The sequence below is a fragment of the Microcebus murinus genome, chromosome 2 (assembly GCF_040939455.1).
Source record: "Microcebus murinus isolate Inina chromosome 2, M.murinus_Inina_mat1.0, whole genome shotgun sequence".
In the NCBI taxonomy this organism is placed as follows: domain Eukaryota; kingdom Metazoa; phylum Chordata; class Mammalia; order Primates; family Cheirogaleidae; genus Microcebus; species Microcebus murinus.
Window position 1 is genome coordinate 5,379,779 of NC_134105.1, and position 16,941 is coordinate 5,396,719.

General features: G+C 37.3%; 1 protein-coding gene across 4 annotated transcripts in view; it reads left to right on the forward strand.

Annotated features, from left to right (window-relative positions):
* UBE4B (ubiquitination factor E4B) overlaps positions 1–16,941 on the forward strand; it is a 121,724-nt gene that overhangs the window by 72,005 nt on the left and 32,778 nt on the right. For all 4 annotated transcript variants that reach the window (XM_075993883.1, XM_075993875.1, XM_075993886.1 and 1 more), the window contains 8 exons: positions 264–378; positions 4,418–4,501; positions 7,023–7,079; positions 7,664–7,780; positions 7,881–7,979; positions 8,707–8,820; positions 10,538–10,736; positions 12,550–12,688. In XM_075993883.1, coding sequence (XP_075849998.1) covers positions 264–378; positions 4,418–4,501; positions 7,023–7,079; positions 7,664–7,780; positions 7,881–7,979; positions 8,707–8,820; positions 10,538–10,736; positions 12,550–12,688 — 924 coding nt within the window. The remainder of the gene's footprint in view (positions 1–263; positions 379–4,417; positions 4,502–7,022; positions 7,080–7,663; positions 7,781–7,880; positions 7,980–8,706; positions 8,821–10,537; positions 10,737–12,549; positions 12,689–16,941) is intronic.

Genomic DNA, 16,941 nt, shown 5'->3' on the forward strand with positions numbered 1-16,941 from the left:
CATTTGTTTTAATGCTTCATTTTTAAAGGGCTCTGTGTAGGAAAAGATAGATTCTTTTGAACTTCTTATAGTATCTCATTAAAAATGCCAAAAAATGATTACTAATGATTAGAAGGGTTATCTTTTGTCTAAAACTATTGTTCAGAATATTTGGGAGATTTCAAGTTTGAGTTTTGACTGGGTAGTAGTTGTTACTGACATGTGCTTTGTTACATGGTAATAAGGTGATTTCATCGCAGTCCTTGATTTTCATGGGTCCACAGGTCCATGCAGCAGCCGTCCTTCCTAGTGCCGTATATGCTGTGTAGGAATCTCCCATATGGCTTCATTCAAGAACTGGTGAGAACTACTCACCAGGATGAAGAAGTGTTCAAGCAGGTATGGTTGTATGAGTTTGTTACTGCAACTTTGCCTAAGAGTTTCTATGCTGAGGCTGATTTCTAAACACACCACATATTGAAAAATTTTGTTTCTGAATTTGAATATGTATGTATTATTTGCCTAGGGAAAAGACCTACCTGAGATTATTTCTTGAGGAGTTAGGATTGACAGCTACATTGTTCAAATCACGTGTCCATTTCAACTAATTAGTCAAACTAATTAGTCTTTTATTTTTTTTGAGACATAGTCTCATTCTGTCGCCTGGTCCAGAGTGCTGTGGCATCAGCCTAGCTCACTGCAACCTCAAACTCTGGGGCTCAAGCAGTCTTCCTGCCTCAGCATCCCAAGTAGCTTGACTACAGACACACATCACCATATCTGGCTAGTTTTTTCTATTTTTAGTAGAGATGGCATCTCACTGTTGCTCAGGCTTTCTCGAACTCCTGACCTCAAGCGATCCTCCTGCCACAGCCTCCCAGAGTGCTAAGATTACAGGCATGAGCCACCATGCCTGGCCAAACATAGACTTTTAAAGTGCTTTGGGAGATAAGAAAAAAATACAAGGCCCTGTCCCTGATTTCAAGGAGCTTTTAACAGGAGAACACCAAAAGATGACATAAGGCATGCTGTGCATTTGCCAGATGAGTAGTGTTAAAAATTAGTTCTCTAAGTTTATAAGATTAATAAATTAACCCATGGCAGTTTGCATGCCACTTAGAATCTTTGCCTTCTCACCACTTAATTAGGAAAGATGTCTCGTTTCTTACTAATTATTCCATTAAGTATTTATACATTGTTTTGATACTTCATTTGTATAAAGTCAAGTGAAAATGAAATATGTGATATTTAATAATAAAACTGTTTACTTAGTCTGGAAAGTTTCTTCCAAGGTGACATTTTGGGATTAACATTTTCATTGCTGTTTTATGGACCTGTTCTGTAAAGTGAGCACTTTGCCCAGAACCTTCACACAGTTGCTTCTCTTAGATGACAGGATTTTTATAAAATTTTCTTACAGTTTGCTTGCTGTATCATCATTCTGTTTTTGTGTGACTAGAGAAAATAATAGGGGCGGTAGCTATAATTGGTATGATTCCTTTTCCTCTGTTTAATACCTAATATTATTCCTAACTATTAATTTTAAGACCTTTTAATTCTCTGGAATTGTGTTTTCAGTAGTCTTGAAAATATTCCTTAAAGAAGAATCCAGGATTCAAGAATAAAAATTCCAATTAGTGTTGTTTACTGTATCCAGAATGCGTTAACTACTTACCCTAAATGATGGTCTTGTTGACTTACAGAAATAGTAAGGTAGTATAGTGAGCCTTTCAAATCTTTAGAAAGATAAGTGAACTCTGATGAAACTAAATAACTGTCTTGGAAGGTTTAAGTGGTCCAATATTAATACATTATGCATGTAATGAGCATTAATTAGAATACTTTTCCTATTCAAAAGATGTCATTTGAAAATACAGATAGTAGTTTTAACTACATAAGATCAGTCCAGTGATCAGCCAAAAGGGGTATATTATGCCTATTTCATTCATAAACCAACTTAAAACACAGATGTTATGAAATTACCTCTTTGGGTTGTTTGTTTTTGTTTTTTTTTTTTTGAGACAGAATCTCACTCTCTTGCCTGAGCTCGAGTGAGGTGGTATCAGCCTAGCTCACAGCAACCTCAGACTCCTGGGATCAAGTGATCCTCCTGCCTCAGCCTCCCAGGTAGCTGGGACTATAGGCACATGCCACTTTGCCCGGATAATTTTTTCTAGTTTTAGTTGTTTGGCTATTGGCTAATTTTCTTTCTATTTGTAGAAGAGACGAGGTCTCTCTCTTGCTCAGGCTGGTCTCAAACTCCTGAGCTCAAACAATCCTCCCACCTCGGCCTCCCAGAGTGCTAGGATTACAGGCATGAGACACCACGCCTGGCCTGGGTTTTTTAAATTGAGATGAAATTTATATAATATAAAGATCACTATTTTCAAGTATATAAGACAGTGGCATTTGATGCATTTACAGTGTTGTATAACCACCACAGACATGTTTAGTATTAATCCCAGAATTCTGATCCCTTTTCAGCCACACCTTGTCTTTTCTCATGTGCAACCATGTGTTTTTTTCTGGAGAGAAAAGATGAGTGAGTGTACTAGAGCTGCTGAGCTGAAAAACAGCATTTTACCTTCTGTCTTAAAAGAGCAGCAAATGCAAATTGTTAAATCTTTCACTAAAATTTATACCTTGTTTTGACATTTGAATGGTGTTCAGAGATAAACAGAAATAAATAGCAGCTAGGATTTAGGATTGGAGATGAATTTTTGGTAGCATTTTTAAATCCATGCTGGGTGGCATTGATTTTAAAATAAGAGAATTATTTAAAATATGTATCACATATCACATAAATAATGTAATTTGACTATTTGAAAAATATATGTAGTAAAATTATGTCTAGTTATTATACATTAAGCCCTACTTGCACATGTAGATAACTGTACATGAAAGGGTAAAGGTATTTTACTTATAGCATTCCTGAGAAAATACTTAGAAATTATTTTGGATGACCAATTATAAAACTTATGTTTGGTGATTCCAGAACTTCTGTTTGTCTTTTCTTCTTCTTCTTTGTTTTTTTGTTTTTTTTTTTTTTGAGACAAAATCTTTCTCTGCTGCGTAGGCTAAACTGCAGTGGTGTCATCATAGCTCACTGCAATCTCAAACTGCTGGGCTCAAACGATCCTCCTGCCTCAGCCTCCCGAGTAGCTGGGACTTTAGGCACACACCACTACACCCGGATAATTTTTCTATTTTTTGTAGAAATGAGGTCTTAATGTGCTGTTCAGGCTGGTCTCAAACTCCTGGCCTCGAGCTATCCTCCCAAAGTACTAGGATTACAGCCACTGCGCCTGGCTGGTCTTTTCTTCTTGATTGCAATGTTGACATTCCCTTCCCCCATACCCTGAGTGTTGCTTCTCCATTTTTAGCTGGTTTATGAAAGCATATTACTTCCACCCTGATTGTTTGAATCGCAAATAACTAGAATGAGCTCTTCCAGAGCTGTGTTGATATCTCAAAACACTCCACAGATACTGTGTAATCAATGGTATGTTTGTACTGTGCTCTTTAAATGACTAAGGTGCTCAGTATGATGGGATGAAATTAGTAGAAAGAGAAGTTTTCAAGTTTCTATTGGCTTCATAGTGTACTTCCTTTACAACTTGTAGTATTCAGATTGTCAGCTGTGGTTTACAACGTCTTCTACTTAATGCTGTTAGTCTTGAATCCCAACCAACTCCCTAAATATGTTGATCAGCAAGTACATTGTGAAATTTGAAGATGAGCTGTGCTGAGTAACTCTTGCACGATGTTACCCCATATTAGTAGTAAACTTTTATAAAAGTAGATTGTAGTGCTCTTAAGCTCCAATACCAGCTTAGTATATTATTTATACCCTGTGTGGAGGTAAGACATTCTAAGCAATGCTTTTTTTTTTCTTTCCAATTTTAACATTTCCTAGCCATCTCTTTCCTCTAACTTAATTAAGTTTAACAACAATATCCATTGTCAATCTTTTTGTTTTGTTTTGTTTTCCACAAAATGAGCAGAAAAAGACTTTTTAAAAGTATGTTGATGGAGATGAAAAAATATTAGAACATTTAATTGTTTCTACAGATTATTGCTGCTTGGTAATCAAGAATATATTAGTTGCTGAGATGTGCAGAATTTAGTTGATTAGAGCAGGGACCCTTGGAGAGTCCTTCACCAGTCTCCAAATTTGTGGGTTTCTCTTGAAGTACTGGGAGTCCTGCCAGACTATCAGGGTTTGCCAGAACCCTCTTATTTCTGGAGAATTCAGCTTCATTACTTTATGGTTAGCCTTGTCAAAGGACAGGTCAAAACTCTGGCTGAATTCTAAACTCCAAGCTTTTCCTTAGGAAAGAATAGAAATGCCTGAACATTCAGATTCAGCACCTTATTTGACATGCATCCTATTCTTACATATTCTTAAACTTCTATTTCTGATTTTTTTTTCTTATAGATCTTTATCCCCATTTTACAAGGCCTGGCTCTTGCTGCCAAAGAGTGCTCCCTCGATAGTGACTACTTCAAATACCCCCTCATGGTAAAACTTTGTTGTTTTTCTTTAACCCATTTGATAGATGTTTTTCTTTTAGATTATTTTAACATACACTTTTCTTTCAGGTCCATGATCAACTTTGTTTTCAAATTTATGAAATCATTGTGTTGGCTATGCAGTGTTTGGTGTGCAGTGAGATGCATCAGTGAAGACAGTTAGCAGCCTGGTACATACTCCACCTGTCTGAGTCCTAGACAGGAGTCAGTGATGCCCTTATTGAAATGTACTTCACCATATTATACAGCTTATATAAAACATAATTATCGGTAGTATCCTTCCAATTCTCCTAGCAATGAGCATACCATATTTGGAATTCAATTTGTTATTTAAAAAGCGATTAAAAAGGCAGAGTTATACTAAGTAAAGTAATGCAGTTTTATTTTTATATATTGACTTCTGTGCATAATATCTCAGAGTAACTCTCTTGTCCATCTTCCGTTTCCTAATGCCATACACTTCATCTGGAAGCTTTTCCTGGGAGGCATAGATCTGCTTTGCTCTTTAAGATACTTACAGCAAGCATAAATTGTAGACAGAATCTTCAGCTAGATTCTCATGGGGGGACTTGGCTGTTGTGAAAACACTGGAACCAAAATGAAAGCAGGAAGCTCTTTTCTGTGCCGGATTTGCTCCTTTGAAATTTTTGAAGAAAAATATTTTGAAGTATTACTGAATATTTTTCATTATAGAAGTTTGAAGGAATAAACTTATGTATAAATATAACCTTGTATAAATTGAGACCGTGGTTTAATTGTTTTTTTTTTGCTGTATTTGTTCCTCTTACTCGTACTACTGATTTGATTCCATTTATACCATTCGCTCATTACTTACTGAGGATCTGTTCCATGCTGGGCACTGGAAACACAGAAGCTAGTGAGACAAGGTCCCTATGCTGAAGGCACTTAGAATCTACTGCAAAAATCAAAACCCCAACAAAACAACTGGACAATGACACTGTGATAAATGCTAAAACAAAGGTGCACACAAAGAGTACATTTATCTATTTTTTTTTAAAGAAACTATCATCATAACACTAAAAGGCTAAAAGTTAAAGACAATGCTGGGTAATTAGAAGGTGAAACAGGAATTCCTACTTTTAAAAATAATTTGAATGGATTTATGTTGAGGCTCTTTCCATTGTGCATGTTATTCAGGATCCTAATAAAATTCTATTGGTCATTATGTGTTATTCTGCCTGTGGCAGATGAAAGGAAGTAGAACAGTCTGATTGTTCGAGTTCAGTGATGAAATATTTTAGTGCACACTAATGATCACTGTATTATGTAAATAGTTCTTCATGGAATTCTTGGCTTTTTGGTTGTTGTTTGAATTAGCTTCATGTTTCAGTGAGGAGCTCTTAGTGTCAGATAGCAACAAAGTGTCCTTTTGCTCAGAAGACAAAGGCCTCATTGTGGTAGACAATAATTTCATTTTGTACCATTATTGAGGGTTGTATAATAATGAGGATGCAGTGAGAGAGTGTAATAATGAAAGGCAGGGAAAGGACACTGTAATAATGAAAGGCAGGGAGAGGAGCTAAAATCAGAAATAATTATGATCCTTCTCTAGATCCTACTGAGCCATACCTTGGAATCACCTGGGAAACTCTAAAAGCTCCTGCCCGGCTCCCAGCCCTGGAAATTGACCTTTAGTTTGCCGGGGCTGTGGGCCTGGCCTTGGGGTGTCCAAAAGCTTCCCATGTGATCCTAACATGCAGCCACGTTTGTGAACTCCTGCTCTGGGCAGCGAGAACTTTCCCTCTGAGAGGCTGGAGCCTCAGAGCTTCTAAAAGTTGTGTCAATGCCCAAACGCGTGACCCACAAGCTTTCTTTGGCTAGTTTAGCAACTTTCAGAGCTGTGTCTAAATCACAGGGAAAATTAAATTTGCTGATAAAGAGTGTTTGATTGCGTTATGGCCATGTTGAATTGTGCTTATGCCCCTAAAAACTGTTTTTCGTAATTCTCTAATGTGAGAATGATTGAAGCCCTGAAGGAAAGTGTTGGAGTTCTCGAAAATTCTAGATATCTTGAAACCAAGTTATGAATTTTCTAAACATATTCTAAATTTGATAACTTATTAAGTTATAATTATTTATAGTCATGTTTAGCTGTCAAGGCTAGCCATCTAAAATTTATGAAACAAATCTTTTTGACATGGAAAGATACAAAGTGAAAAACATGTTTTTTATAAAAATATATACTATATGTATATGTACACACAGCACACAAAAATATATGTGGAAAACTTAATCATAATATTAATAGTGTTTATGTCTGAGGATAAAGTTTGAGTGATTTTTTTAGTTTCATTTTGTATTGGTTTTATTTCAGGTTTTTTAAAATGCATGTATATTAGTTTATTAATCAGAAAAAAATAGTAAAACTATTACCATTTTAGAGGCAATACTTATATACTTACAGCAGCAGATAAAGCTGTTCCTTGATGTTACACATGGCAGTGAGTTTAAGATGAAATACATTTAAATGACTGTTTCTGATCTTCTAGGCATTGGGTGAACTCTGTGAAACCAAGTTTGGGAAGACACACCCTGTATGCAATTTGGTAAGGAGCTACCTGATCGGCCTGCACATTTTCAGTGAATATATTAATATCATAACGCAAAAGATGTTCCTTAAGTAACATTATCTGAAAACTTCTCTTGAAGGACATTTAGGTGTAGATGGCGGTAACATGTCTGGGAGTCTCTCACCTGTTAAATTGTTGTCATACACGTTATTTTCTGCAGTGAAGTTGTTGACTGCTGTGATTGTGTGTGTGTGTGTGTATGTGTGTGTGTAAGGATTATACATCTAGAATAACAGGTCCTATGGGGAAGTTTTTACTTAAGTCCTTTGAAAGTATAATAGTTCATTTGAACTCCATCCTCGAGTAATTTGAAACATAAAAATTCAATATCTTGTAAAAATGTAAAGGAGTCAAAGAGTTTTTCTCCATCTGAGGTGAGAAAATAACAGCAGGAATCCTAATGTATTGTGTACCTGTGTTTTTAGATGTTAAGTGTCAGCCATTGTGCTGGCAGCTGAGAACCGCCTGAGCAGGGTTGCTGTTGAGAACTCTATTCATTGTACTTTCAACTCATTTGCCTGTTTAGCAGCTTGACTGGCCTCCTCCATTTATTTGCCTAGGTTGCTTCTTTGCCATTGTGGTTGCCGAAATCCTTAAGCCCTGGCTCTGGGCGGGAGCTGCAGAGACTCTCTTACTTGGGAGCTTTCTTTAGCTTCTCAGTCTTTGCAGAAGATGATGTAAGTATAGTGGCCATTTGCATTTTGCTGCTCTTTTGTTCACATTCCTTCCCAAATGTACATTATATGTTGATTGAGTTTTTTTTTCTTCTCTTTCCAGGCTAAAGTGGTTGAAAAATATTTTTCAGGGCCTGCCATTACCCTGGAAAACACTCGTGTTGTTAGCCAGTCACTACAGCATTACTTAGAGCTTGGAAGGGTAGGTGTTCAGAAAACAAATTCAAAGGATTACTAAAAGATCAGCTATAGATATGGAGCTATTTCTGCTTTGCAAATGGGGTGCTGCCTGATTCATGAATGTCTAATAAAAGCCAATGAAGATTTTTTGAAAAAGAAAGATTAGCTATATATAAGTAACCTGTGTCTTAAGTAATAACAGCAACAACAATACTAAGATGCCCTTTTTACGTAGCATCACTGGGGGCTGGTCCTAAGTTTAGTGGCCATGTTCTTTCTCCAGCTTGCCCTTAACCATTTAAATTGTGAGGGTGAGAGCTATTACATTCTTTGTACCTCTCGCTGACTCATTTATCCCAAGTGTAGATTAATGTCTTCAGTTCTGAAACTTAAAAGCAGAGAAATTATAGGCTTGGGTAATTAAGATAATTTCTATATGGAAAGGAAGTAACAAAGTCTATTTTATTAAAACTCTAACAACTTACCTCCTTTACTCCATTTTCTGCTTTCATGCTAATTATATTGACACAGTTGAATATGGACATTTCTTATATTCCTCTTGTGATAAACGGGATATTGCCTGATTTATGAATGCCTAATAAAAGCCAATTAAGATCTTTTTAACAAAATGATATGAATGGAAGTGGGAAAGGAGAGAAAGTGAGAAGTAGGCTTGCTGTTCTCAAAGTCCAAAAGGAATAATGTTCAAAATGAAGTTTTAATTTCTTTCTTTTTAAAATAAATTTCAGCAAGAGCTCTTTAAGATTCTACATAGTATTTTGTTAAATGGTGAAACCCGTGAGGCTGCTCTTGGCTACATGGCAGCTGTCGTCAATGCCAACGTGAAGAAAGCACAGATGCAGGTAGGGTCCCTAAAGATGGCTTTTCATTGAATTCATCCATCTCACCCAAGTGTGTTCAGTACCAGGCATTGTTGTAGGCATTAGGGTACAGTATTGAACAAGATAGAACAGCTTCCTGCTTTTGTGGAGCATATATGTTCTACATGGTAAGTGAGTAGATGTATAAATATGTCATTTCAGACAGTAATAAAATCTATGAAGAAAATAAAGCAAAGGACTTGAGAGTGACTGTGTGGGTACCAGAAAGAAGGTATGGGGGAGATTCTTGAGATGATAACAGGAAAGGCTTCTCTGAGGAGGTGAAATTTGGTTGGAGACCTGGTAAGAAAGAGCCAGCTATTGTAATACTGAGAAAAGAGCTTTCTAGATGTGTGTAAGGCCCTAAGGTGAAAATGAGCCAGCTTTGGTGCAAGCCAACACACAGCCTTTGCTGCTGGAGGAGAGTGAACAGGAAAGAATGGCTGGGCCGGGGGTTAGAGGGTGGGCAGGGGTCCCATCAGGTTAGGCTTACAGTGATGGGAAGTCATTGGAGGGTTTCTGGCCAGGAAGCCACAAAAGCTGCGTGTGGAGGACAGACTAAAGCAGGGGGAGGTCAGGAGCAGACCCAGGGAGGCCAGTTACAAGGCCATGAGTGCATCGGTCCAGGAGAGAGATCCTATTGGCTGAGGCTACTTTACCAGAGTAGAAATGTTTAAAGGACATCCTTCCTTGAATCTTAATAAATAATGAATGAATGAGGTGACACTTCTACTCAGAATCAGGAAAAAACAATGTGTAGAGAAGACCTGCTTGACCCATGGTCCCACTGTATATGCTAAGAGTGGAACCATAGAAATTTACTTCCTATGCCTCAGTTTCCTTACCTGCTAAATGAGGATAATGATAGTGTCTAACTTATGAATTTATTATATATTTTTAATAGAATAGTACCTAGTGATCACTCAACCAATGTTGACTATCCATCTTCTAATGGTTATATTATTAATGTAGAACTATGCTAATGCTGTCAGCTAGAAAAACAATGTCAAGTGGTAAAAAGTGGAGCTAGTTTTGAGTTCTTGAGGGGAAATAAAAAAGAGAAAGAGGCCAGGTGCAGTGGCTCACACCTATAATCTGAGCACTCTGGGAGACCAAGGCTGGAGATTCACTTGAAATCAGGAGTTTGAGACCAACCTGAGCAACAGTGAGACCCTGTCTCTACCAAAAATAGAAAAAAATAGCCAGGTGTTGTGCACACCTGTAGTCCTAGCTGCCCGGGAGGCTGAGGCAGGAGGATTGCTTGAGCCCAGGAGTTTGAGGTTGCAGTGAGCTATGATGATGTTACTGCACTCTAGCCAGGGCAACAGAGTGAGACTCTGTCTCAAAAAAGAAGAAAAAGGATGCAAAACTTATTGTGCTTATACTTACTAATTTGGGCAAATCAGTTAAATTCACTTAGCTTTAGATTCCTCCTCTGTAAAATATCAGTAGCAGTGTTACTGATCTCGCTCGGTTACTATGAAGATTCAGTGAGAAAATGTATAAAATGTTTCACATGTAATTAATACTCAGCAAATAGCACCTGCTAATTGAATGACAATGGTCATGATATATATGCCTTCTCATTAACTTTAGGGTATGGTCATGTTTGCAGGTTCAGTCTGCTTTCACAAAAAAGTTGTGCCAAAATTTCTATTCAAATTGTTATTTTAAATCTTTTTCTTTTCATATTTTGCAGACAGATGATAGATTGGTGTCTACGGATGGATTTATGCTGAATTTCCTTTGGGTACTACAGCAGCTGAGTACAAAAATCAAGCTAGAAACAGTTGATCCCACGTATATATTTCACCCAAGATGCCGGATTACTCTTCCAAATGATGAAACGCGCGTGAATGCAACAATGGAGGATGTGAACGATTGGCTGACTGAACTCTGTAAGTAACATGTTCTCTGTGAGGTCTTTAAAATACTGCCCTTTTATCTGGATGCTCGTGATTTCCTCACAAATTATTACTTCTCCAAAACATGAGTTTATGAGATAGAGATATATGATAAAATTAATACAGTAAAAAATTCTTGTTTGGATTAGCCCAAACAGATGCAATAGAAGGAAATATACTATTCTGAGAAGTAAAAAAAAAAAAAAAAGAAATATAATAAAAATGATAGCAACAACTTAGTTATTATAAAGAGTATATTATTATAATGTATGATATAATATACATATATAGATTACATATGCCAATTAAAACTCTTATGAAATATTTCACAGATGTTGATAAATTGGTGGTTTGAAAATAGGAATATTTTCAAGGGGGTTACAATTATTATCTTTCCTCTCTGTAATGTAAAACATGTTATTTAATGATAGACATCAAAACCATACAGCATTTATTTTTTAAATATTATGGAATTATTCATGGAAAATAGGATGAATCCATGCTTACCTGGCACTGGCAGATAGATATACACATTCCAGAAAAATACTTGAACTACTGTTAAAAACTAAGTGTCCAATGAACAATAAAGTTAGTATCTCATTATCATTTGAATGAATGGCTTATTGGTATAATCTTAGAATCATTTCTCGTCAACTAATAAATTCCAAAAGAGTCAAAGAGTTAGGCATTTATTTTAAAAAAATCTAACACAGAAAAGCAAATAAAGAATTTAACCCAGCTGTGAAGGAGAGAGAAATTTATGATTTAAGAAATGAAGTGTATCATTAGAGATACTATGCATGTGTCTTAATATGTAAACATATGTTTTACATAATGAGGCAGAATGAATATGTAAAATAAAGGAATGGGAAAAATATGTTTTGCATGATTGATAAGAACATAGTATTCAAAATATAGAACTGTTATAAATACAAAAGGTGAAACTAAATTCTATCAAGAAACAGTTTTATCTGTCTAAAGTGAATTCTTGTGATTCATAACAAAAATCATAATGCTGGCCGGGCGTGGTGGCTCACGCCTGTAATCCTAGCTCTCTGGGAGGCCGAGATGGGTGGATTGCTCAAGGTCAGGAGTTCGAAACCAGCCTGAGCAAGAGCGAGACCTCGTCTCTACTATAAATAGAAAGAAATTAATTGGCCAACTAATATATATAGAAAAAATTAGCTGGGCTACTCGGGAGGCTGAGGCAGGAGGATCGCTTGAGCCCAGGAGTTTGAGGTTGCTGTGAGCTAGGCTGACGCCACGGCACTCACTAGCCTGGGCATCAAGTGAGACTCTGTCTCAAAAAAAAAAAAAAATCATAATGCTGTTATTCTCATACTTCCCGCTTTTCAGAAAATATTCCCAAATCTGGCATGTAAAGGAATAATTTTTTATACATTGATCCTCCTAAGCAGTACTACTGTTTATGGTAGAAAAAAAGTAGAAACAACAAACACACAGGGAAACGCCTATTGAATGATAACCTGACTCCATTTCGAGATTTAAGTGACATTTGTGTGTTGTGTTGAAAAATGGAGGTTTTATATAATACATCAGAAAGACACATCACAAAAGATTATTGTTGGACGTCTGTGTAAACACTTAATTAGAACAGAATACGTGGTCCTTGAATGGAGCTCACAGGAATTCTGTTCCTTTCATAACATTCCCTAAGTTTATAATTTTAAAAATATCCTTAAACTTCTTGAAAATTCAAGAGTAATTTTCTTTTCTGAATTGAACTTTTTTCCTTGATTTGGTCTTTTAATAGATTTTATTTAGGAAATTATGTTATTTTTCCTAGATGGAGATCAGCCTCCATTTTCTGAGCCGAAATTCCCTACGGAATGCTTCTTTCTCACCCTGCATGCTCACCACCTCTCTATTCTGCCTAGTTGCCGTCGCTATATCCGCAGACTCCGGGCCATCCGGGAACTTAATAGGTATGTGCCGTGTTGCCATGTCCTGGGATTGCTAGAGTTACCACTTGTTCTCATGGGCAGGCAGTTCCATTGTGATCAGCGAATTTAAATGTGGGTGGGTCATATATTACATCATTCTGTCTGCCTCCCAACCACATCCGTGTTCCTTAGTTGTTCAAGTTCTTTAAAATGGCAAAGTGGTCCAAACCTTGATTTATGAGGTAACCTTGAAATCTGTCTTGTTCCTGTTAATGGAGGATACCTTTTTGTATGTCTTCTGTTATCACATTGAGGAAATTACCTTTTATTTCTAGTTTACTAAAAGTTTATAATTCTTAACAGGAGTTGAATTTTATTAAATGCTTTTTCCATATATTTAATAGAGTGGATTTTTCTTCTCCTTTATTCTGTTAATTATATCAATTTGTTTTCTGACATTAAACTAATATTTCATTCCTAGAATGAAACTCAACTTTTATATTATTATTTTTATATCTCATTTGGCTATTCAACTTGCTGATATCCTGTTTAGGATTTTTTTAATCTATTCTAAAGAAAGATTGACTTATACTTTTCATTTCTTAAGTGCATCTCAGATTTTGGTATCAAGATTATGCTGCTATAAAATGAACTGGGGAGTGTTCCCTTTTTTATATTCTCTGGAAGCATTTCTTGTGTAAGGATTATGTTGTTTCTTCCTTAAATGTCTGGAAAAATTCAGTGATGAAGTTGTCACAGCTTAGAATTTCTATGTAGGAAGCTTTTTAATTGTGGATTTTATTCAATTAATAGATATAGGCCTATTTAGACTTTTTTTTTTTTTTTTTTTTTTGAGACAGAGTCTCGCTTTGTTGCCCAGGCTAGAGTGAGTGCCGTGGCGTCAGCCTAGCTCACAGCAACCTCAAACTCCTGGGCTCAAGTGATCCTTCTGCCTCAGCCTCCCGGGTAGCTGGGCTATTTAGACTTTTATTTCATCTTGTGTCCGTTTTCCCGTGCTATCTTAAGTTTCACAATTTTTAAGCATGAAGTTGTTCATAATATCCTCTTTTTATCATTTTGTCTGTAAGATCTTTATTATTAATTCTGCTTTCTTTTAGTTTTAATTTGCTTTTTGTTGATATTTCCATTGCCTCTTGAGATGGATACTTAAATCATTTTTTGGAAACAGAGTCTCGCTCTGTTGCCCAGACTGGAGTGCAGTGGCACAATCACAGTTTACTGCAACCTCAAACTCCGGGGCTCAAGCAATTGTCCTGGCTTAGCCTCCTGAGTAGCTGGGAATACAGATATAGGCTACCACACCTGGCTAAATTTTTTATTTTTTTAGTTTTTGTAGAGACAGGTCTCACTATATTATCCAGGCTATTCTCAAAGTCCTAGGCTCAAGCAATCCTCCCGTCTTGACCTCCCAAAGTGCTGGGATTACAGGAGTGAGCCACCATACCTGACCTTTCTTACATATGCATTTAAGACTATTTAGTTTCCCTCTAAGCATGGGTTTAGGTACATCACTCATATTTGATATGTCATTATCTTATTGTTCAGTTCAAGATATTTTCTAATTTTTATTTTCTCTTATTTGACGTATGGGTTATTTAAAAATACATTGTTTAAATTCCAGATTCTTGGGGTATTTGTCTGTTTTTCTTTTGTTACTGATTTCTAGCTAAATTCCACTATTGTCAGAAAATACATTCTGTGTGATTTGTGTCTTTTGAAATCTATTGAGACTTGCTTTATAACCTAAGATTTATGTTGGTAAATGTTCCTTATAGACCTGAAAAGAATGTACTTTCTATAGTTATTGTCTGTTACAGTGTTCAATATGTGTCATTTAGGTCAAGTCTGTTAAGTCTTTTGTTCAAGTTTTTCTTATATCTGCTGATTTTATCATTTTATAATATCAGTTATTGGCCGGGCGAGGTGGCTCACGCCTGTAATCCTAGCTCTCTGGGAGGCCGAGGCGGGCGGATTGCTCGAGATCAGGAGTTCGAAACCAGCCTGAGCAAGAGCGAGACCCCGTCTCTACTATAAATAGAAAGAAATTAATTGGCCAACTAATATATACAAAAAATTATCCGGGCATGGTGGCAAATGCCTGTAGTCCCAGCTACTTGAGAGGCTGAGGCAGGAGGATTGCTTGAGCCAGGAGTCTGAGGTTGCTGTGAGCTAGGCTGACGCCATGGCACTCACTCTAGCCTGGGCAACAAAGCGAGACTCTGTCTCAAAAAAAAAAAATAAAAAATATCAGTTATTGACAGAGACTTATAGAAATTACAAACTATGATTGTGGATTTATCTGTTTCTTCATCTTAGGATGGATTGCCATCCTGGGATTCCCATCACTCCCAGTGACCTAAGGGGTCCATTTCAGTGATAGAATCTGCAGCCCTTGCTCCCAACTTACAGTGGACAGCTGTCATTGTGCTTTTCAAAGTTACTGGTGTTTCCTCACCTGTGTATATTTCAATGCTTTGATACAAAAAGTACCATCTAGGACATAGTTAGGGGGGTAGTATGTGTATTGGGAGGGGGATTATCTTAACAGATCACATACGGTAAATCTATATTAGTATTCTGAGCTCCTTATGCTTTTAATTCCTTTCTCTGCATTATACCAAGGAATATCTGGTAGTTCAACTTCATTCAGTGTAAGTCACTGTCAATTCCAAGTTTCAGTAAACTGGTTGGGCACACAATAAGAACCACTCCCAACTATTCGAGATAATATATGGAATATATTCCTATCAGAGGATGGGATATATACCTTTCAGAGTCTCTGATAGGTATAATTATGTCAGTGAATTTAGCCCTACAAAGAAGTATGTTAGCATTTTCCTCGCTGGCTGATCAAGAGTGGAATCTATTCCCACATATACTCCCACGTGAATGGCAGCACAAATGTGGGAGGTAGAGCAATGACATGCCAAAGATGTCTACATCCAGTCCCCAGAATTTGTGGATATGTTACCTTCAAAGGGACTCTGCAGATGCGATTAGGTGAAGATCTTGAGATAAGGAGATTATCCTGGATCATGTTGGTGGGCCCAGTGTTATCACAAAGGTCCTTATAAGAGAATCAGGAGTGTGTCATCCTGAGGGAAGGAATGTGATGATGGAAGCAAAAGTCAGAGCGGGCCAGGTGCGGTGGCTCACGCCTGTAATCCGTAATCCTAGCACTCTGGGAGGCCGAGGTGGGCGGATTGCTCGAGGTCAGGAGTTTGAAACCAGCCTGAGCAAGAGCGAGACCCTGTCTCTACTATAAATAGAAAGAAATTAATTGGCCAACTAATATATATAGAAAAAATTAACCGGGCATGGTGGCGCATGCCTGTAGTCCCAGGTACTCAGGAGACTGAGGCAGCAGGATTACTTGAGCCTAGGAGTTTGAGGTTGCTGTGAGCTAGGCTGATGCCATGGCACTCACTCTAGCCTAGGCAACAAAGTGAGACCCTGTCTCAAAAAAAAAAAAACCAAACTTCAAAAGTCAGAGTGATTGGGGATCACAAGGCAAAGAATGCAGGTAACCCTGGAATCTGGAAAAGGCTATATATTCTCTTCTGGACCCTCCAGAAGGAAGCATCCCTGCTGAAAAATGTATGTTAGACTCTAACACATGTTAGACTTCTGACCTCCAGAACTCTCAGACAGTGATTGTGTTATTTCAGGCCACTAAGTTGTAGTACCTTGTTACAACAGCAATAGAAAATTAATATAACATACTAGCAAATCTTGCCCTTTTTTTCTTCAGATATGTACTTCTGCATGTGACTTTGTAATTGGGCCTTAAGAGCAGTCCTTGATCTAGTTGTGGTTCTGGAAGCAAAGAAGGATGATTGGGTAGAACCTAAGGGAAAGAGGCATTGCGTTTGCAAGGTGACCACCTCAGAGAAGATCATTACAAAAGCTGCTTCTGCTAGCAAGCAAGGCTCAGGGGGTTTAGAGATTTGGGTACTTGGAATTATCCAATTCTCCCAAACTCCTCCTCCATTTGAACTCTTTGGGTCCCAGTCTTTACCCTCACTTTCAGATAAGAGGCCCAGTTATGAATTTAGCCTGTATTATGATTTGGTGGTGTGGAGGACCAGACTACTCTGGTAGTCTTTGAAACTGGTCCATTGACTTTTCCTTCAGGTGAGAATTTAAAATCTTGAAACTGTCACTTTTTTTCTATCAGTTCTCCAACATAATTAGAAATAGCCACTCCATCTCTTCATTCTAGGAGATCACAGGTGATCATTTATATGGCTATTTTTCTACTCAGAGCCTTGGGC